At 38.7% G+C, this 24,243-nt stretch overlaps 1 protein-coding gene across 6 annotated transcripts in view; it reads left to right on the forward strand.

Annotated features, from left to right (window-relative positions):
* Positions 1-24,243, forward strand: part of frmpd4 (FERM and PDZ domain containing 4) — a 225,480-nt gene that overhangs the window by 44,654 nt on the left and 156,583 nt on the right. For 3 of the 6 annotated variants that reach the window (XM_073913337.1, XM_021479059.3, XM_073913339.1), the window contains exon 2: positions 6,920-7,157. In XM_073913337.1, coding sequence (XP_073769438.1) covers positions 7,075-7,157 — 83 coding nt within the window. In that variant the 5' untranslated portion in view covers positions 6,920-7,074. Of the gene's footprint in view, positions 1-4,892; positions 5,002-6,919; positions 7,158-24,243 lie in introns of those variants that run through there. The other 3 variants (XM_073913328.1, XM_073913330.1, XM_073913338.1) reach the window with 2 other exon arrangements.

Below are 24,243 nucleotides of genomic sequence, written 5' to 3' on the forward strand. Positions count from 1 at the left end.
TCCTGAAAAATGCAAAATGCACAGGGAAAGCTGAGGAAAATGGCTGTTCTGTGTTATCATATTAATGTGGCCCTTTGGAAAAATGTGTACATCCTTCATTAAATTATGAAAGTAGAAAATCTTTCCTTTTTTGGGTGTAATGTTGGTCATTTTAAAGTTTTGAAGTGCATTATGGGACCGTAACTTTTCCTTAAAGAACCTTTGATGTTGGAAAGTTTACAAAAGTGACTTTTCTGAACATGTGTAAAAGTGTGCAGTGCTGTTTTGTCTGTGTTAGTGTTGTATATTACTCTACAAAAAACCTTGTAATAAACTCTAAAAGTACATTTTCTGTTATTTTACAGACTTATATCTCTATATATTATTATTTCTTATTAGGGATGTAACGGTATCAGAATTTCACGGTACGGTAATACCTCGGTATGAATGTCACAGTACGGTATTTATTGAATCATTTACAGGAAAAAACAAAACTTATGAAAATACTCCAAAAAAGTGCCAAAAGTGTCAATGACATACAAATTAGCCATCTATCTGTAAGCTTTGAACAGAAACTTTTGAACAGAAACTTCAATTTTAATAACAAAAAAATATTAAACCATGTAAAAAAATTAAGTTTCAATTTAGTATTGTTGAAAACTCGTCACATTCAACATTTAATCACTCACTCACTTAGAAAGAGATGGGTTTAAAGGAAAATTATCATATAACTATAATCTGGTAAAAGCTGGTATCTCTGGGTTTGCCCCCGCAACGCGACATACCCTCTGTCCCCGCTTTACAGTACGCGCGCGACAACACAGCTGATAAGAACTCGCGCGACAACACAGCTGATAAGAACTCGCGCGACAACACCGCTATTCAGTATGCGCGCCGCGACAACACCCGCTTTAGGGTTTTCCAGCGCTTTTTTATCCCCGCTTCTAGCAGCACACTCCATTTCCGCATTACTGGATCTGTAGCGACAACAGACCGCAAGGGATTATGGCCAAGCCTGGGCTGATGGGAATTGTAGTTTCCGGTACCTCCCGTTCGCTTCATTCGCCTGAGCAAATTTTCTCAGAAGACCTATAGTTTTACCGAGTCATGCGACTACGGTAATATCGAAAAAAATAATATTGCGGTATGACGGTATTTACAATACCCTTACATCCCTAGTTTTTATACATTATATCATCTCAAAAGACTAAAATGTTAGTAAAAGTCACTTTGTTAAACTGTAGAGTTGAATTTTTAATATCAAAACTGGACAGAGCAGAGATCACCATCATATAATGCCATCCCAGGCTCATTTTGATTACGCACCCATATGCATTTCTGGAGAGTGTGAAATATGCAGTGGTGGAAAGAGTACTGAAAAATCATACTCAAGTAAAAGTACCATTACTTGCCTTAAAATGTAGAGCAATAGAGTATAAGTATCTGTTATCTGGTTTCTTTGTTCACTTTGTTTAGTATCATTACTATGTTTTTGGATTCCTATTTATTTTTTGTTAGATTCACTCTTGTGCTTAGTTTTTTGCACTTCATGTTTTCGTAGATTTTAGTACCTGCACTTGGATCTTTCCCTTGTTTTTGTGATACCCAGTCGTGACAACCAGAGGCTGCTGTCGACCAACTTAATGATTGACTGGGCGACCATCCAATCGACCGACCAACCCTCCTCCTTCCTTAAACCCAACCAATTTTATCGATTGACCCGCCCGCCTGCTTACTTCCCTTAACACAGCCAACGGTTTACAGAAGCTGTCCAGAAAAAGAAAAGGGCTTGTTTGATTTATACCACATTCTCACCCTGTTGTTCACTTGTTCATTTTTTTGGGGGGGATATTTTAGTTTTTAGTTTTTGTCTTAGCTGATTTCTGGAACTGCTCTTCCTGGACTCGAACCCGATCGTCATCGCGGTCAACTCCTCTCTGCATCTTAAGTCTGCCAACGTACATGACGAGCTAACTGTACAAACTGGTTGCAGCTGGAAAGCCCTCCACATGGAGGTAAGGGGTCAGCCGGTAAGCGCAAAAGGAACGGCGTCATACCGCCCCGCAGCGTTCACTTAAATAAATGAAATGCAGCCATGCGTACCTCCGGCTACAAAATTCGTGGTGTCCAGAAACGTTCGCGGGACTACATTTTCGGAAGGATCCTGTGTTGAATAAAACATGACATGTTTATCAGCAGCTGCTGTAAAAGACTGAAGGTTTTATCCTTTAAAAACAACCACCTGGGTGTACTTTATCTTGCTTTTTACACTGCTTCTTGTCACAAAACTAAGCTTTTAGACAAAAATTGGGATTAGTTTAAGTCAAGGGTGTCCACACTCGGTCCTGTAGGGCCGGTGTCTTGGAGAGTTTAGCTCCAACTCTAATCAAACACACCTGAACAAGCTAATCAAGCTCTTACTAGGTAAACTAGACAGGCAGGTGTGTTGAAGCAAGTTGGAGCTAAACTCTGCAGGACACTGGCCCTCCAGGACCGACTTTGGACACCCCTGGTTTAAGTTGTTATCTGGGAATAACATGGGGATATCTAGACTGGCCAATCAGAATCGAATATTTCAAACTGCCGTGTATCCCTAATTTAAACACCCAGCCCTGCACACGTACTCCACCTGTGTTAAACGCAGCAGCGTCTGGTGTCCGGCAGCGGCTGACTGCAGAAATGCAGTGTATCCTCTGTGGTGTGTTTCAGTGTTTCTGATATTGAGCTGCTGTTGTGATGTGTTTGTACTGCTGGCTCTTTCTGTCCTCTTTCTCTCAGTCAAAGCCACTGTGAATCACAGGGCAGCTGCTCTCGCATTGATCCCTGTGGCTCGCCGAGGCACTGGCCCGTAATGTGATGGGCTTTCATTATTGAGTCTCTCCCTCTCTCTCTCTCTCTCTCTCTCTCTCTCTCTCTCTCCATTTTGGAAACCATTTTTCATTGTGTTGTACATTGTGAAAGGCTTGAAGGTTTGTTTCTGATGCTTTTTTCCATTGTTGGTTTAATTTTTTACACATCTTTACAACAGCTTCACGATAGTCATGTTTATGACAGATTTATGACAGGTTCTATTGTCTTGCTAATGCCAAGTTGTCACTACAAAGACAAAACGTAATTGTTTATGTCAAGTTGTCATAACAAACAGCGTCATCTTTGCATTTAAATTGTCCTGAGCGAATGATGCTTAATAACAGTTGTAATAAGCAGTCTTAAAATCTCATGCGTCATGTCATGATTATAAAGGTTTAATGGCAGTCTTATGAACACTCCTTCAAGTATAGTGTTACCAAAAAATAAAATACAATACACAACTGTACATGGACTCAGATGGTTTGCAATAGTATTTTTGTCTTGCTTTGACTTTATGTTGAACTGAATATTTTGTGTTTATGACAGCTCTGAATTAATTAAAAGTACTTTAGTTAACGTCTTTTAGTGAGCCTTTTTAGAGGAGAGCTTCTGAGTGTCAGTCAGTTGCTTGATTTTATTTTGGGTATATGAAAAATGGCGATTTATGAAATAAGTCAAATAAACAAGTTCGAAGGTAATTCTGGATAAGGTGTATTGATGTTTTTCATCAATTTGATAAAAATAACACAGGCTCATTGTGAAAACTTACCCCCGTATACATTTCTGGAGAATTACAAATTATGTATCTAGAGGTACATATGGCTGCATTTGGTCTTTTAAACAAAGGTTACGAGGCGATATGATGCCACCGACTGCTTCTGTTTTTTTTTCGTGCTACCAGTTGAGCACATACCTCCACATGGACAGCTTTTCCACTGTTACCAGTTGCTCACCATATACGTCGGCAGACTACAGACGCAGAGAGGAGTGGACCATGATGACGGAGTTTGAGTCCATTGAAGAACAGTTCCATTAAGCTGGCCAGACAAAGACAAAAGGCAAAAAATGAAATAAACATGTAAATAACAGGGTGAGAATGTGGTAACATCTAACAATGTGGTAAAAATCAAGCTTTTCTTTTTTCTGGATTGCTTTTGTAAACACTGTCGGTTATGTTTAGGGAAGGGTGTGGGTGGGGAAATCGGTCAGTTTGTCAATCAGTCTTTCCAACCCAGGCTCATTCTGAATGTCAATTCAATTCAATTCAGCTTTATTTGTATAGCGCTTTTACAATGTAGATTGTGTCAAAGCAGCTTCACATAAATGGTCATATTAACTGGAACAGTGTGGTTCAGGTTTTAGTGTTTAAGTTCAGTTCAGTTCAGTTCAGTTTAGCTCTGTTCAGTGTGATTTAATCATTACTGAGAGTTCAAACACTGAAGAGCAAATTCATCGATGCGTAGCTCTACCAATACCAACCCCAATCCCTACCAAATGTGTACCCATATATGCATTTCTGGAGAGCGCCAAATACGTCCCAGGAGCTACCTTTTTTTTTTTTTTTTTGCAGTTTTTGTTTTTGTGAATCCACCAGAGGCCGCTGTGTACGCTTTTTCAGACCTCAGATTTCTCTCGCGAGTGCCATCCACGCCTGCTCTTCTGAAGTAAATCCACCAGGGGGCGCTGTGGACTGACTGACTGATCACCCCACCCATCACCTTTTCCTAAACCCAACCGATAGTGTTTTCAAAAGCCCCGATTGACCGGCCCACCCCTTCCCTAAACCCAACCGATAGTGTTTTCAAAAGCACAGATTGACCCGCCCACACCCTTCCCTAAACCCAACCGATAGTGTTTTCAAAAGCACAGATTGACCCGCCCACCCCCTTCCCTAAACCCAACCGACAGTGTTTTCAAAAGCAATGCAGAAAAAGAAAAGCCCTCGGCTGATTTTTACCATGTTTTTAGATTTTACCGCATTCTCACCCTGTTATTTACTTGTTTATTTTATTTTTTAGCTTTTGTTTTTGTCTTATCTGCTTTCCAAAATCATTCATTGCCAGACTTGAACCCTGTCCTCGTGGTCAACTCCTCTTTGTGTTTCAAGTCAGCCGACATACACGGTGAGCCACTGGACAAACTGGTGACAGCAGTAAAGCCATTCACATGAAGGTAAGTGGTCAGCTCGTAAGTGTGGAATGGAATGGCATCATACCGCCCCTGTGTCATTCATTTTAGAGATGAAATGCAGCCTAAAGTACTTCTGGCTACATAATTTGAGCTCTCCAGAAATGTATATAGGGCTACTGAGTCTGTGTTGGGTGACGTAGTGGCGCAGTAGGTAGTGGTGATGCCTCACAGCAAGAAGGTCGCTGGTTCAAGCCTCGGCTCAGTTGGCGTTTCATGTGGAGTTTGCATGTTCTCCCTGCGTTCGCGTGCGTTTCCTCCGAGTGCTCCAGTTTTCCCCACAGTCCAAAAACATGCAGTACAGGTGAATTGGGTAGGCTAAATTGTCCGTAGTGTGTGAGTGTGTGTGTGAATGAGTGTGTGTGGATGTTTCCCAGAGGTGGGTTGCAGCTAGATGGGCATCCGCTGCGTAAAAACGTGCTGGATAAGTTGGCGGTTCAATCCGCTTTGGCGACCCAAGATTACTAAAGGGACTAAGCCGACAAGAAAATGAATGAATGAATGAGTCTGTGTTGAGTCAATCAATCAGTCAGTCAGTCAGTCAGTTGACAGCGGCCTCTAGTGGATTTACGCAGGAACAGCAGGCGTGAATGTTACTCGCAAGAGAAATTTGAGATCTCAAAAAGCGTACTCTAGAACTAAAAGAAAGTGTATCATCAATTAAAATTCCAAAATATTTGTACTAGGACACCAATTTAATCTCTGCGCCATGAGTAGTAGTCATATAAATTGGCTTTTGCTTAGTTTGCTTTGAATTTGAAAATAACAAGTTTTATTTTATCTGCGTTTAAAATGACTTTTAATCATGTTGAAGTACGTTAAAAGCAATCTGTAGCTAATTATTTAATTTTAATTTATTTAATTAGTTTTATTAAGCTAAACTCCGGTAGATTCATGGAAACAAAAACTGCAAAAAAAAAATAAAAAGTAGCTCCTGGGACGTATTTCACGCTCTCCAGAAATGTGTATAGGGGTTCGTATCAATAATGAGACTGGGATGGATAAAAAATCATGTGTTTACATTATTTTCAAAGCTATGAGTGATATAGAAGTTGTGTTGTGGCAATGTTTTGTGCTCACTATATGAAGAGATGTTAATTTTTGCCATAAAGGAGTAGTTATAGTGTTATAAATGCAAGGCAGCATGTTTAAACGGTGTTTGTAAGTGATTATTTGTTATATGTAAGTATGTATATACAGTTAAAGTCAGAATTAAAGCCCCCAGTATATTTTTTTTTACTCCAATTTCTGTTTAAAGGAAAGAAGATTTTTTGTTCAACACATTTCTAATCATAATAGTGTTAATAACTCATCTCTAATAACTGATTTCTTTTCTTTTTGTCATGATGACAGCACATAATATTAGACTAGATATTCTTCAAGACTCTAGTATTCAGCTTAAAGTGACATTTAAAGGCTTCACTAGGGTAATTAGGGTAAAGTCATGGTAATTAGGCAAGTCATTGTATAACAGTGATTTGTTCTGGAGACAATCCAAAACTAATATTGCCGAAGGGGGCTAATAATATTGACCTTAAAATGGGTTTAAAAATGCTTTTATTCTAGCCAAAATAAAACAAATAAGACTTTCTTCAGAAGAAAAAATATTAGAGGAAATACTGTGAAAAATTCCTAAATCTGTTCAGCATCATTTGTCAAATATTTGAGAAAAAAAATAATGAAATTCACAGGAGGGAGTGTAATTCTGACTCCAACTGTATGTTTGTATGTATAAAAACCTATTGAGTTTCTCTCTGTGTCACACACACACACACACACACACACACACACACACACACACACACACACACACACACACACACACACACACACACACACACACACACACACACACACACACACACACACACACTCTCTCTCTCTCTCTTTCTCTCCGCCTCAGGGCTCGTCCTCCACATTCGCCGCCCCATCCATCCATCCATCCGTGTGTGTGTATGTGTGTGTGTGAGAGGAGTTTATTCAGAGCGGATCAGATGCTGAATTTCACCTGGAAGACTCACACACACGCGCGGATCTTTTATGCTGAAAGACTAAAGTATGCCAAAGGGACAGCAGAACAAAGCACGGGCCAATGAAGACCCCGAGCCCAGCGAGGAGCTCGACGTCTTTACAGTCATACAGTAAGTTCGCTGGACTTTAATCCAAGCTTCCTCTGCTCTTCTGTGCGTTGTGAATTTGGTTACCCTTTTACAATGAGGTTGTGTTAGTTAATGCATTTATTAACACTGACATTAACATTTACATTACATTTGTACATTTACATTTGTTAATAAACAATGGACTACACATTTATGACAGTATTTATTCTTCCTTGTTGATGTTATTTAATGGAAAAAAAGCTGTTCATTGATAATTTATGTTATAGGCAAGGCAAGGCAAGTTTATTTATATAGCACACAGAGGCAATTCAAAGTGCTTTACATAAACAGGAATAAAAAAGATTTAGGTATATGATTAAAAACAGATTAAAATGTGTTAAAACAGGTTATAAAAGAATGAAAAAGAAAAGATATTAAGATTATAACGTGAACAAACAATGAGCAATATGTTTATTACAGCATTTATTGACGTTTGTTAATGACACTAACTTACAGTGCATTCATAATGTTAACAAGCACAGCTTTAAGTATAATTTCTTATTCCTTCATGATATTAATAAATACATTAATGAAACATCAAAAGTGTGACCATGAATTTTACTATGGCTTTAAGATTTATTTATTTATATTTTGGCATTTTGCATGCATCATTTTAAAGTGATTTTAGATTGAATTGTCATTTATCTTTGAAACAGCAGTCAAGTTAAATGTGACTGTTAAAAAAGTTGCTTTAGGAATTATTCTTACACTAAAAATATTACATTTATACTCAAAATAAATATTATACTCCACATTATTTTGACGTTAAATTGGTTGTTAACTTTATTAATTATTAAGTAGATTTTCCATTCATTTAAATGTGAAATTAAAAACTGAAGTAATGTTTTCCTGCTATAGTCATATTTTATTTGCCATATTTTATTGGTTATACTTTATAATAATAAGCTTGTATTAGTTAATGTTAGTTAATGCATTTATTAAAATGAACAAACAATGATCAATATTTTATTACAGCATTGTTTCATGTTTGTTAACACAACTTAATGCAAATAACTCTCAGTGCATTCATAATTATAAGCAAGCACAGGTGTTAATATCATTTGTTATTAGTTCATGATGTTAATAAATACATTAACATTAATGAAACATCAAAAGTGTGACCATGAATTTTACTATGGCTTTGAGATTTATTTATTCATTTATTTATTGGCGTTTTGCATGCTTTATTTTAACTTGATTTGAGATTAAATTGTCATTTATCTTTGAAGCAGCAGTAAATGAAACTTTAAAAAGTTCCTTTAGGAATTATTCTTACACTAAAAATACTATATTTACACTTAAAATAAATGTTATATTCCACATTATTTTGACGTTAAATTTCTGGTTAACTTTATTAATTATTAAGAAGATTTTCAATTTTTTAAATGTGAAATTAAAAACTGAAGTAATATTTCCCTGCTATAGTCATATTATATTTGCCATATTTGATTGGTAACACTTTATAATAAGCTTGTATTAGTTAATGTTAGTTAATGCATTTATTAACAATGATCAATATTTTTATTACAGCATAGATTCATGTTTGTTAACAGCTTAATGGACGTAACTCACAGCGCATTCATTAATGTAAACAAGCACAAGTGTGGATGTTAATAATGCATCAGTAAATGATGAACTGATTAATAAATGAATGCATGAGTATTGTTCTTTATTAGTTTATGATGCATATTTTACTAATGCAACCTTGTTGTAAAGTGTGACAGTGTTTTAGTACAATTTTGAGATGTTTTTGACATTTTGCATTCATCATTTTAAATAAAACTCTATAAAGACAATACACTTACTACAGTATTTATTCATCTTTGTTAATGTTAGTTAATGGGGAAAAAAAGCTGTTAATTGTGCATTAAACAAGCACAAGTGTGGATTTTAATAATGCATTAGTAAATGATGACCTATGATTAATAAATGATGCACGATTATTATACATTATTAGTTCATGATTTGAACATTTTACCTGACAAAACCTTGTTGCAAAGTGTGACTGGGAGAGTTTTACTACACTTTTGAGATATTTTTACCATTTTGTGTACATTATTTTTAGATAAAACAAATTTTTTAATGGACAATACATTAATAACATGTAGTACAATGGTCTGAAGACTTAAAACTTAAATTATTATTATGATTTGTTTGCAGTAAACCAGCATAGTTTATTATGCAATCGTCAAAAAATGAAAGGAAAACTCAAAGTAATAGTAACGGATAAATCACATTAGATAAACAGCTAAACAGTTCCTAAATATTGATGATGTCATCGCAAATGATCCATTTATTCTCTTTATATTGTTTATTTTGTTCTTAATTTCTTAATTTTTCATCCTTGTGATAAACACTAAATATTAAAGGTAAAACATGACCTTTGTTAGAGTTTCATTAGATGCAAAACATTTGAATCCAACATCGACAAAATTCAAAAGTTGTTTTACTTTCAGAATATGTTGCTGGATTTAATGCGTTTATGGTCATTAGTCTGGTTTTTCCTTCAGTTGTGTCTGAGATTCAGCACTTGTGAATGTTTTTATAGTCACCAGAGGAATGTGGACGCTTGTCTTTGTGATTTTCATGCCCGTTTGACAATTTTACAGCATTTATTTTGCAACTTTTCTTACATTATTGCTGGTGCATGGCGTTTTATATTTTCCCCAAATAGTTCAATATATATTTTTTTTATCTAAATATCTCATGTTGTAAGTATAAGTTATTATAAATAAATAAATAAATAATATAATGAGGTGGCACGGTGGCTCAGTGGATAGCACTGTGGCCTCACAGCAAGAAGAATGCTGGTTCGGGTCAGTGGTCATTTCTGTGAGGAGTTTGCATGTTCTCCTCATGTTGGGGTGGGTTTCCTCCGGGTGCTCCAGTTTCTCCCACAGTCCAAACACATGCGCTATAGGGGAATTGATCAACTAAATTGACCATAGTGTATGAGTGTGTGTAAATGAGAGTCAATGGGTGTTTCCCACTACTGGGTTGCAGCTGGAAGGGCATCCACTGTATATGCTGGAACATATGCTGGAATATATAATAAATAAAAGGGATTAAGCTGAAGAAAAATTATTAAATGAATGAAACAGCTTTGTTTTCCCTAAATTTTCATAATAAATTATTAATAATTATACTGTAAATGGTGTCATATCATATAATAAAATATGTAAACATAATATAATATAATATAATATAATATAATATAATATAATATAATATAATGGCAATGCGGTGACGCAGTAGGTCGTGCTGTCGCCTCACAGAAAGAAGGTCGGTGGTTTGAGCCTCGGCTGGGTCAGTTCACTGTGTAAAACATATGCTGGATAAGTTAGCAGTTCATTCTAGTGTGATGAGCTCTGATTTATAAAGAGACAAAGCCGAAAAGAAAATGAATAATACAATATAATATGATATGATAGGATATAATAATGTCAGGCATTTTAATGTTTGTAAATTAAATGCACAAAAGTGACTGCTTATGTTTTAAATAACTTTTGTTAGCAATTAATTATTAAAATATTAGTATTATACTAAATTAAATGTATTTTTAAGTTTTAATGGTCCTAAAATAATTAAAACATTATTTTTATTATTTTATTTTTGAAGGATTAAATCAATTTTATTAGTTTATTAATTTAATTTAATTTAATTTAATTTAATTCATTTTCTTGTCGGCTTAGTCCCTTTATTAATCCGGGGTTGCCACAGCGGAATGAACCGCCAACTTATCCTGCAAGTTTTTACGCAGCGGATGCCCTTCCAGCCGCAACCCATCTCTGGGAAACATCCTCACACACACACACACTCATACACTACGGACAATTTAGCCTACCCAATTCACCTGTACCGCATGTCTTTGGACTGTGGGGGAAACCGGAGCACCCGAAGGAAACCCACGCGAAGGAAGGGAGAACATGCAAACTCCACACAGAAACGCCAACTGACCCAGCCGAGCCTGTTAGGCAACAGCACTACCTACTGCGCCACTGCTTCGCCCTAATATAATCTAATTTAATTCAATTTCTAAATATAACCTTGACAAGCTTTAAGTAACTCTGTTTTCTTGTAAAATGTACTGTATGTGCACTTCTGTCATGTCCAGATCTGCTTTCTCATGTTATGCACGTTCTGCATTATTTGCATATGCATACTTTGCCGTTTTCTGCAGTGTTTGCACTTTGTTTCTCATCCTTAAAACCTTTTGATCTAAAGCCCTCTACTTACAAAAAATCCGTTTTACAGACAAAAAAATAAGTTGTGCCTACATGCATTTTTAAGGCAAAATCTAAATTATAAAACAGCTTGATGCACAATTTGTTGTGGACATAAAATCTTAATTAACTCCACATCATACTGGAAATAGTTTGAGACTTTATTTCAAATGTCTTTAGAGTGTGTGTGAAGTTTGAGCTCAAAATAGCACACAGATAATGTTTTCTATCCCTCCGAAACTGACCCTTTTAGACTTTAAAGAGCCCATATTATACATGAAATAGGGTCATATCTTGGTTGTAAGGGTCTCCAACAACAGTTTAATATGCATGCAAGGTCAAAAAACACTTTCATGGTCTTATAATCTGCATTTATTTTTACCTAATTATCCCAGCGACTCCCGTATGAATCGTCCAGTGATTCATTTGTTCCCAAACCCCTCCTTAGCGCGAAGCTAATCTGCGCTGATTGGACCGATGACAGTATGTTGCGATTGGTCGACTGCCTTCAGTCAGAGAGTGAAAAATCGATGAATTTGCTCTTCAGTGTTTGAACTCTCAGTAATGATTAAATCACACTGAACTGAGTTAAACTGAACTGAACTGAACTTAAACACTAAAACCTGAACCACACTGTTCCAGTTAATATGACCATTTATGTGAAGCTGCTTTGACACAATCTACATTGTAAAAGCGCTATACAAATAAAGCTGAATTGAATTGAATTGAAATGCCCAACAGCTAATCAGCAATATAAAAGTAATCACAGTTCACACACGCTCAATAGTGTAGGCGTGGATTTTAGCTGCCAGTGGGTCAATGTAAATACAGTCGATGGACTTGAAAATACAGACGACTAACTATTTTATTGAGCAAAAACTCCAAAAACTGTCAAGGAGATCTCCTAGCTTGTCTCACTCTGCTCTTTTCACAGACACACACACAAACACACATATTGCCCTCGTCCTTGCGCGCTCGCACACACACACAAAAACACACACACACCTCCGGGTGACAACGCGCGCGCGCGCGCACACACACACAAACACAAACACACACACATACCTCCGGACGACACACTCACACTCACACACACACTACTCCTCGTCCACGGAGCTCCGTAAACAAAGCAGCACGCGTCGCGTTTTTAACGTGACTTTGCACGCGATAAGAGAATATAGCCAGTTAACCTGATACAGTACACGCGGTTACAAGTAACAAATCACAACTAAATACATTTGCAAGCTAGAGTCAACAAGGCAACTTTAATCGCACGTACTTACACTTGAGAAATGGAGGAAGAAACCCATCCTGACGTCCAGCAGTAAGTTACTCTTTACTGATCCTTCCTTTAACAAACGCTGATGATGTATTCTTTGTAGCCTGTAGTTTCCAGTAGTTTCCAACTGCTTGGCTATAATGCTGAGGTTTCATCTTTGGGTAGAGACTCGATAATATCCATCTGCAGTGTGACTTCAATCGACCGGCATGTTTGTTTGTGTGTGTGTTTGTGTGTGTGTGTGTCTGGGTTTCTGCGTCAGAGGGCGGGGCCTCAGGTTTGAAATCTCCCGGGTTTGCGCGTGCACGTGAATAACTTGGTTTTGTTCGTACGTCATGACGAAACACCTAATGACTCGGTATCAAGTCGACTCCTTTGAAGCACTATGAGTCGACTCTTTTATAGATGAATCAACCGTTTTAAACACTGTACTCTTACAGATTTAAGCCTTAGCTGGATACTTCACTTCACTTAGAGCTGTGTTACACACTACATGAAGGGGAATTTTCAAAAACACATAATATGGGCTCTTTAATACTAATTGTGGCATTTTGGTGACTGTCGCTTTAAATGCAAATGAGATTGTGCTCTTTTTAAAACAGGGCGGAGCTACAAATGCCTGTGTGTCAATCAAAGTGTTTCTGCAGACTGATTTTAGCAAGTCTGATTAGAACAAATACAATTAATTCATGTTGACCATGGAGATATTCACGCACTGCTGACACACAACTGGGTTTAAACCCCTTATAAAAGTCATTTTTGCACAACAGGTCCTCTTTACTTTTGTAGAAATGCTGTTTTCACTGTTCCAGTGTTTCCTGAATCTGCTTTTGTTTCCAAACACTGATCCATCTGTCAGGTTCAAAACTAGACAGTTGTACCATTTGGACGCTGACAACGGAATTGAGGATCCACATGCAGGTTTTATTAAGAGTCATAGTCAGACAGGCAATGGTTAGTGCAAACGGGTACAAACTAGTAAATTTGAAGGCGTCGTCAGGGTCAGGCAGATGGTCGATACAGGCGGCAGACAGGGTAAACGATAAAACAAAGCAAAGGTCAAAACAAAGAGAAACTAATCCAGGAAACACCTTATAATGTTACAGGGTGTTAACCAAACAAGACTCAGCAAAGTATGTGTGTGAGTGTGCTCTACATGTAGTCCATGTAATCAGAACTTGAGCAGCTCTCAGCTGCGGGTGAGTAATCAAAGGACCATCATAACAGGTGTGTGTGTGTGTGGTGCCTGAAGGGAGTTGTAGTCCATATGGAGACAGGATTGTAGTCCTCCAGCAATCTGTATGGAATAGATCACTGCTGATTGGGGCAACTGTCAAAAATATCCATGAATTAGCAGTTTTCCATATTTTCCGATTCATGTTTTCACTTTTCCCCATTAATTTCTGCTTGTGAATTGCATTATGGGACCTCAGTCTTTCATTTAACAACTTTTAGCCTTGACTAAGTGACTTTTCTGAACATTAGTAATAGTTTGCAGTGCTGTATTGTCCAGGTTGGTGTTGTATATTACAAAACCACCGCAAATAAACACTTGTGGATCACAAAACACAGAAACTGTTCATTAACAGATAGCTTTTACAGTGTAACCTGAATCCCTGGAGAGATTTTCTCTCCACATCTTACTTGAAAGTTTCTTTCGTACATCAAACAAATTCCATCAAGTGCTGAATTTAAGCCTGGACGGATTTAAAGGGGCAGAGTTTGTAAGTGAATCAAATCAGCAGCTTTTGGTTTTAGATGAGAGTCCGGCAAAAGCAGAACGACTGACCTTAATATTCCCAAACGCTCCTGATTGACGTCTGACCCTGTGTGTGTTTGTGTCTGTGTGTGTGTGTGTGTGTGTGCGTGTGTGTGTGTGTGTGACTTCTGAAAGATTTGGCTTATGTTGACCTACATATTGAGGCACACTTTGTTCATATTTCCCACTACTGTACTGATGCAGCGCTTGTTGTGTACAAACACATAAATATGCCTGATTCAGCATTAAACAATCATGCTCTGTTTCAACCTACAGCTGTGTTTTCTGTAAAATATTTGTCACATATAAGAGCACACAGCAAGGTATGAGTGTCAAATGCAACTTGGTCAAAACCGAAGATTGTTCAACCCAAAGACTGGTCAAAACCAAAGCCTGGTCAAAACCAAAGATTGTTCAAAACCAAAGCCTGATCAAAACCAAAGACAGGTCAAAATAGAAGACTGGTCAAAACCGAAGACTGGTCAGAACCATAGACTGTTCAAAACCATAGACTGGTCAAAACCAAAGATTGTTCAACCCAAAGACTGGTCAAAACCATAGACTGGTCAAAACCGAAGACTGGTCTGAACCATAGACTGGTCAAAACCATAGACTGGTCAAAACCAAAGACTGGTCAGAACCATAGACTGGTCAAAACCATAGACTGGTCAAAACCAAAGATTGTTCAACCCAAAGACTGGTCAAAACCATAGACTGGTCAAAACCAAAGATTGTTCAACCCATAGACTGGTCAAAACCAAAGATTGTTCAACCCAAAGACTGGTCAAAACCATAGACTGGTCAAAACCAAAGACTGGTCAAAACCAAAGACTGCTCAGAACCATAGACTGGTCAAAACCATAGACTGGTCAAAACCAAAGATTGTTCAACCCAAAGACTGGTCAAAACCATAGACTGGTCAAAACCAAAGATTGTTCAACCCATAGACTGGTCAAAACCAAAGACTGGTCAGAACCATAGACTGGTCAAAATCGAAGACTGGTCAGAACCATAGACTGGTCAAAACCGAAGACTGGTCAGAACCATAGACTGGTCAAAACCAAAGACTGGTCAAAACCAAAGCCTGGCCAAAACCAAAGACTGGTCAAAACCAAAGCCTGGTCAAAACCATAGACTGGTCAAAACCGAAGACTGGTCAGAACCATAGACTGGTCAAAACCAAAGACTGGTCAAAACCAAAGCCTGGTCAAAACCATAGACTGGTCAAAACCGAAGACTGGTCAGAACCATAGACTGGTCAAAACCAAAGCCTGGTCAAAACCATAGACTGGTCAAAACCGAAGACTGGTCAGAACCATAGACTGGTCAAAACCAAAGCCTGGTAAAAACAGAAGACTGGTCCAAACCGAAGACTGGTCAAAACCAAAGCCTGGTCAAAACCATAGACTGGTCAAAACCAAAGCCTGGTAAAAACAGAAGACTGGTCCAAACCGAAGACTGGTCAAAACCAAAGCCTGGTCAAAACCATAGACTGGTCAAAACCAAAGCCTGGTAAAAACAGAAGACTGGTCCAAACCGAAGACTGGTCAAAACCAAAGCCTGGTCAAAACCAAAGACTGGTCAAAACCATAGACTGCAGGTCAAAACCAAGCCCCTTCATCAATAGCTTCGTCTCCTCCGCCACGTGAGCAAAACTGCAGCCGTTGAGTGTGTGAATTGTCCAACATTCATTAATTTTCCCTCTGTCGTAGTCCCTTATTTATCAGGGGTTACCACAACGCAATGAACCGCCAACTATTCCAGCATATATTTTACACAGCCACAACCCAGTACTAGGAAACAAACACACACAAGTCACACATGCGATACAGATGAATTGGGTAGGCTAAATTGTCCTTAGTGTATGTGTGTGAATGAGTGTGTATGGTTGTTTCCCTGTGATAGGTTGCAGCTGGAAGGGCATCTGCTGTGTAAAACATATGCTGGATAAGTTGGCGGTTCATTCCGCTGTGGCGACCCTGGATTAATAAAGGGACTAAGCCATAAAGAAAATGAATGAATGAATTTCTATTGCGCCATCCAGTGGCCATACATTTGACACCCCTGTTCTAATTGAATTCACGTCCAACACTGTTGGACTGTTGTGTTTTGATGTAAATAACTCAAATTATTCAGCGGAGTGATATGGAGCTGTAATGCACGCAAAACCTTCACTACTTTAGCTGTGCGTTTATCTGACAATAACCAAACACCTCAGAATGCTCATCAGCCAATCAGAATCAAGCATTCAGCATCACTGTGGTATATTGTGTGTGATTTCATAACTATTCAGCAGTCAGAAACACTTGCAATGCTCAGTATACACACTAAGGTAAGGATAATGTTAAGCCGTCTGTTGCTCAGGGATTCCTTCAAGCCAAAACCACTTACTGATTGTCACGCATTCGGGCTCAGTTTCTACCTGCGCACTCAATTCTTTCCCCCATCAGATGGAAATGATTTCCCTCATTGCAGACTTCATCTGTAAAGACTTTGAATAATGCGCCACATTTGGGATTTTAATATTCAGCTGTTGCTTTGACACAGTGGGCTATTATATAATGTTGCCTCAATGACTTCTGTCCCACTTTCTGATTTGATCTAACTCTCCGATTCACATTGAGATTATTAACGGAGCTGTTTGATATTCCGCCAGAGCGACACTCGGTGACGTGCGTTTCGGCTCAAAGAAAATGATTCTTTATTACAATCTCGGCCTGATAAGACACACATTTAAATTCCTCCAGATCACCATGCTCGGGTTATTAAATATGTCAAATCAAGCGTATTCCCAGGTGTGCACTCTAAATGAAAACATGCTGTGTTGTTTTGTTAAAAAAGCGTTTATTTATTTTAAAGATAATGATTTAAATATTTTATTATATTTTATTTTATGATAAAATATTTTAAATAAATATTTAATATTTTATTTAATATTTTTCATATTTTTATTTTTTCATATTTTGTCCAACATTCATTAATTTTCCCTCTGTCGTAGGCCCCTATTTATCAGGGGTTACCACAACGCAATGAACTGCCAACTATTCCAGCATATATTTTACACAGCCACAACCCAGTACTAGGAAACAAACACACACAAGTCACACATGCGATACAGATGAATTGGGTAGGCTAAATTGTCCTTAGTGTATGTGTGTGAATGAGTGTGTATGGTTGTTTCCCTGTGATAGGTTGCAGCTGGAAGGGCATCTGCTGTGTAAAACATATGCTGGATAAGTTGGCGGTTCATTCCGCTGTGGCGACCCTGGATTAATAAAGGGACTAAGCCATATTTTTATTTTTTCATATTTTGTCCAACATTCATTAATTTTCCCTCTGTCGTAGGCCCCTATTTATCAGGGGTTACCACAACGCAATGAACCGCCAACTATTCCAGCATTTATTTTCATATTATCACACAGAAAAAAAATATTCAAAGACGATTCCTTGGATTTACTTTTTTTTTTTTACGTTAAGTGGTTGTAAACAATTCATTTGGGCTGAATTTAAACAAACAAATTAAGTTGAACAATATTAAACTTAATGTGTTTGTTTAAATTCAACACAAATAAATTGTTTGCAACAGTTCTGCATGCAACACTTTTTTCAGTGCACCTGCTATTGGCTGCATCAACAAATAACTCCGCCCCAAACTCACACAATTGGCTAAGACAAACATTCGTGCAATATATGATTTTCTCTCTGCGTAATTTTAACAAATACAAAACACATGCTCACAGGTGTGTGTAAACTTTTTATTTTACATCTTTAATTGATTGGACAGTATAGAGTATAGACAGGAAAGCATCAGGAGAGGAGAGAGGGAAGGAATCGGCATAGGACCTCGAGGCAGGAATTGAACTTGGGTCGCCATGAGCCATGAGTGCCAGTTTTTTTATCCTATAAGTGTCAGGGTTCTGCCACTCTGGTCTTGTAAATTCTTGTTTTGGTGGCAGAGCTCTGACACTACCCATGTCTGGTCCTGTTTCTGTCTCTGCCGCTTGATGCGCGTTGTGTGAGCGCACGGTAAGGTGTTTATCTATCGTGTGCTCGTGTCTTGCGTCTCTTGTCAAAGCACGTGGCTCGGTGTTTACATTGTGGTCACGTGCTTTTGTCGTGTGCTTCAGTGTTGTGTTGTCATGAACATGCGGTTAATGAGCTCTCTCATTGGCTGCATGTTCTTGTCCTGTTTTATGTGAGCGCATGGCTTGTCTCGTCTCTGTCATGCGCTCTCCCGTTTATTGTCTTGTCCCACCCACCTTGTTATCCTGTTTGTAATTATTAATTTCACCTGTCCGCCTGTCTGTTAATTGGTTTGTCTTTCCTATTTATTCTCCTAGTGTGCTCTGTTCTGTGCTGGTCCGTTGTTGATTGTTTCCTTCCCTGTTGTCCGAGGTTTGCTGATTCTGTTCTACAACAGTGGTTTAAAGTTGTGTGTCTGTCAAGTTCCAGATTAAGTCTAGTTGAGTGTATAACATAATGTCGTGTTTTTCCCCACATGGGGAGATTTGAGTTTTGTTTTTGTTTTATTTTTCAATAAATTCTTCATTCCCCGCATTTGGGTCCTCGCCTCCTCTTCATCACCCCCATCCCGTGACAATAAGAATCTTAATTATTCATGACTGTGCGTGCTTTCCGATGGCAAGGCAGACCTGCCAGTGCCAAGCTGTGAGACCGTACGTTAATGACCGGGTAAGACCGCGTCCACGGACCCACGGCACACAGTATTTAGACTCTCATGTTTGTTTCCTTTATCTACGGGGTTTGTTGCATGTTTTTCCCCCGTTGCTGTCAGGGTCGATACAGCAAAGCTGTGTGTGTGCAGCAAGCATTTTTGTCGGGAGAGCAGTACGAGAATAGGAGAATGGCGGACGTTGTCTTTTATCAGGAGTTCGTTCACATTTAGACACATCGCCGTGCTGCTGTGTGCACCGAAATCCTCCAGATTACCAGCTGTAATGACAGGGCAAGAGACCTACTGCACTGAGTCTGCATTCAGACCCGGCGATTGAGGGAAAAGTCCTCATTTGGTGTTTATATGAACACACTTATCTTTATAATGATTTAAATTGTGGTTATGTGTATATGAAATTACGAATGACAAATCTATCAGGGCATTAAATCACTGTTTATTTCTTTGCATTTCAACTTTGTAAACTATAAAATCATGCGTCTCCTCACAGTTTTTGTGTCTCATTTTGTGAGTCGACTGACAACAGTTGCAGTGTTGCCAACTATTTCCAATGACAAGTAGCTAAAGCCTGCTCGAAAAGTAGCTAAATGTTTGCAGATGATGCTACGCACTAATTTGCATATCAGTGACGTCATCACGTAGTATCTGACAAGCGTAAGCCCATCATGTCTCAACTCTCTGAGGCGCTGTGTGTTGTATTCTTTCCCTCACTCACTCATTTTCTTGTCGGCTTAGTCTCTGTATTAATCTGAGATCGCCACAGTGGAATGAACCGCCAACTTATCCAGCAAGTTTTTACGCAGAGGATGCCCTTCCAGCCGTAACCCATCTCTGGAAAACATCCACACACACACTCATACACTACGGACAATTTAGCCTACCCAATTCACCTGTACCGCATGTCTTTAGATTGTAGGGGAAACCGGAGCACCCGGAGGAAACCCACGCGAACGCTGGGAGAATATGCAAACTCCACACAGAAATGCCAACTGACCCAGCCAAGCCGAGGTTGGAACCAGCGACCCAGCGTATTATATTATATTAAAACATTACATCCAGATGCTCAATAAATAGGTTCTTATTAACATGTTACTTTGCGTGATGACATCATTGCATAATCACAACTCAAAACTTCATCTTTACTGTATGCAGTATACAATATAATTATTGTTTTCTCAAACTGACTGGCCATCTCAGAAAGAACTTTATTTAAAATATGTCCATTTAGATTTGTATGAAAAATAGAGTCGACTATTTGTAAAAGTAACACAAACACTTTTGATGAGATTTTTATTTTAACTTTTAAATATAACACTGGTAATAACATTCTTTTAAACAATCACAGCTTGTGTATTTAATCTTTTAACTTGTGAAATGAACACATTTGTGAAAGTGACAACAATTATAGCACTATTGAAATTTATTCATTCATTCATTCATTTTCTTTATGGCTTAGTCCCTTTATTAATCCGGGGTCGCCACAGCGGAATGAACCGCCAACTTATCCAGCAAGTTTTACACAGCGGATGCCCTTCCAGCCGCAACCCATCTCTGGGAAACATCCACACACACATTCACACACACACTCATACACTACGGACAATTTAGCCTACCCAATTCACCTGTACCGCATGTCTTTGGACTGTGGGGGAAACCGGAGCACCTGGAGGAAACCCACGCGAAGGCAGGGAGAACATGCAAACTCCACACAGAAACGCTAACTGAGCCGAGGTTCGAACCAGCGACCCAGCAACCTTCTTGCTGTGAGGTGACAGCACTACCTACTGCGCCACTGTCGCCCCATTGGAATTTATTGAAATTACTAAATTTCTAAAAGTTATACGTGTTAACGAATATCAGTACATTAACAGTTATGAAAAACAATCTGAGCTAGCAAATTACTCTACTGAGTGAAGCCTGCAGCCACTGCTCTTTTAGGTCACTTTTTAACAACTGCTAAAAGTCGCCAAATAAATGTCAAAATTTGCTACATTTGTTGCTAGGTGCTTTTTGAAAATAAAAGTTGCTAGGGTAGTATGAAAAGTTGCCAAATCTAGCAACAAAATTGCTGAGTTGGCAACACTGAACAGTTCTAAGTAGGTATCGCTGCAGCCCGGAGACCTGCAAGTGGGAGGGATTACACCGCAAGTAGGTTGGGTGACCTCCAAGTGGGAGGGACTTAAACCACAAGTAGTTTGGGTTTATCAGGTTACTGTGAGGTTGGGTTTTGGGTTAGGGTTAGGTGTACACATTCATAAAGCACAATATTGAACTCTAAATACGACTAAATAAGGTTTGCACAGCCCATTTGGAGCTCCAAGACCCTTCACAACAGTTCCCCTCCTTCTTCCCTGCTCTGCAGGCCATGCCCACTCCTGCCTCTGATCGCGGAGCTCCACGCCCATTATGATGCATCTTTTGAAAATATTTTGCGGTACACCTGAACCGAAAGTGGGGGGTGTCATGACCCTTTAAAGCAGTGGTCACCAAACTTGTTCCTGGAGGGCCGGTGTCCTGCAGATTTTAGCTCCAACCCTAATCAAACACACCTGAACAAGCTAATCAAGCTCTTACTAGGTATACTTGAAACATCCAGGCAGGTGTGTTGAGTCAAGATGGAGCTAAACCCTGCAGGGACACCGGCCCTCCAGGACCAGGATTGGTGACCCCTGCTTTAAAGGGTCACGAAACACCAAAACACTGTTGACAGTTGTATATGTGTCCCACACTGCTATAAACACTATTAGGACACCTATATTTCACTAAAAAGTGTAAATTGGTTGTTTTTGCGTTATTTCAAGCAAATTCGTACTTCCGGTTTGAAACGAATTTTTGAAGCTGCGTCACGGTCATGACATAATAGCGTGTATTCCAGCGTGCAGACTGGACGACTGTGCCAGAGTGAGTCTTATTACGTCTTACAGTGTGTTGCATTAATGCATGAGTAAGGCTTGGTTCAAACCAATCAGCACGCTCTATTGTGCAACTTCATTAATAACAACAATAACTTACGTGTCTAAGGAGGATTATTGTTTACCTGAGAGCTGTTCTCATCTGCAAATGCTGAGATCCGGATTCGCTTTAGTCTCCTCTTAATAAAGACGCGGCTCTAGTTGCTGGTGATTGTCCTGTCTCTACAGATTTGGTAAGTGAGCGACCAGTGCTCTTTGTTTATTCAGTTTGTTCGTATCGAACTAAGTTAACTATTGCACAGAGTACAAACATGTTAGCACCACAACCAAACTTTAACCTCGTGTAGGATTTCCGCTGCATGTAGTGACCGGAATAACACACGCAGCATTCTGACGCTACCTGCCGTGTGCATCTAAGTTTCCGGGAAATGCAGAGTTTTTTTTTCTCTCATTCGCCGCACGGTATCAAACATTGCATGAAAAATACACGCTCAGAGCAGTTCCTCCAATCAAATATCTCGTTTGTCGGGAGGGGCATGAATGAATTCCCTGAATGAAAGAGCCAAACTGCAGTTAAAGTCCACCATTTAATAATTTGGCAAATAATTCGACTACAGATGTAACCACAGTCACTTTGTCCACTGTGTGTGGTTGTGTGTTTTGACTCGGAAAGTCAGCGCGCCCAAATAGACACTCCCACACCATGCCTCTTTACTTCCACCGACACTCCCCCCTAAACAGAGCTGGACACGCCCACTTTTCTGACTTTTTCCAAAGTAGAGGTGTGAAAACACCTGCTGAAACGAGGGGGTTTCATGGCCCTTTAAAGATTGCTGGGTGCTAGTGATGGGTGTGTTAATGAACGATTCGTTCATTTTGAACGAATCTTCAATATGACTCGGAAACTAAGAGTCCTCTCAGGAAGTGATTCGTTCATCCGCGCGTGCGCACATTTGTGCAGGTGGTATCGTCCATTTAAAGTCTTTTGAGTCGTTCATCGCGGAAAGGCAGAAGCCAATCATATGCACTTAGAGCCGGAAAAAGAATTGATCTGTTCACCTTTCGAGTTATCTATCGGGTTTGAGTCATTCGTTCATCACGGGCCAATCATACGCGTTTAGAGCCGGAAAAATAATTGAACCATTCATCTCTCGAGTCCTCGGGTTTGAGTCATTCTGTCACGTGATGAATGAACGACTCAAGAAGGTGAACTAATTATCATGGCTCCTATCGACTGTGTACATTGGTTAAGATTATATGTGACTGTCAGTGTAACGTGAACGAACCGCTGACATTTAAAGACATGAAGAGGTGAGCTGAGCAAAGAGACAACAATACCTTCATAGACAAAAGAGCAGGTAAACACTGAATTATTATTTTCTCCTTCTTATAATATTCTATTTATGACTTATTAGTCATGTGATCAACCTTTTGGGCTCGTTGTAGACGTGTTTGGAAGTAGTTTGTTACATTTTTATAATAATTTGGCAAACTGAACCAAATGAACTAAATGACTCGATAAAAGATTCGTTCATCTCGATACGAGACTCAAAGATCCGAGTCAGTAAAATGAACTTCCCATCACAACTAGATGCACACAAACAGAAGTTTAGTGGCTCTAAACTTTTTTTGATCTGTTCAAAATCGACCTAGACCAATATTTGAAAACTATCCAGCATTCTCTTCATCCAAAAGCAACAAAAACGATACCCTTATATTCTTCTTTTGTGTCTCTTTAAGGTGTAACTTTATTTCATCAGTTTTATTTTTGTTACCCTGGCGTTTCTTTGTGTGTATTTCTATGCATTTGTTTATTTATTTGTATTATTTGTCTCTATGTATGTAATTGTATTTGATCGACCGCTTTAATAATAATAATAATAAAAATAATATTAAAAAAACTAAATATTTGAATCATAAAAAAAAATCACTACTAGATGCATTTCTGACTGTTTTTAAAAAAGCCTGCTATTGACCACACTAATAAATAACCCCGCCCCCAATCTCAAACCATTGGCCAAGACAAACGTTAGTGTGATGTAACATTCTCTTCTTGCGTCATAATACAAGATGTCAGATTTGCAAAGTATTTCACAGTTTTCTTTTAATGCACAACATTGAATTATTTGCAGAGATATTAATTTCATGAAATTTCGGACTTTTCAAAAACAGTCACGCTAACAAATAGCCCCTCCCCTATTC

This window comes from Danio rerio, chromosome 9 (genome assembly GCF_049306965.1).
Source record: "Danio rerio strain Tuebingen ecotype United States chromosome 9, GRCz12tu, whole genome shotgun sequence".
Classification (NCBI taxonomy): Eukaryota; Metazoa; Chordata; class Actinopteri; order Cypriniformes; family Danionidae; genus Danio; species Danio rerio.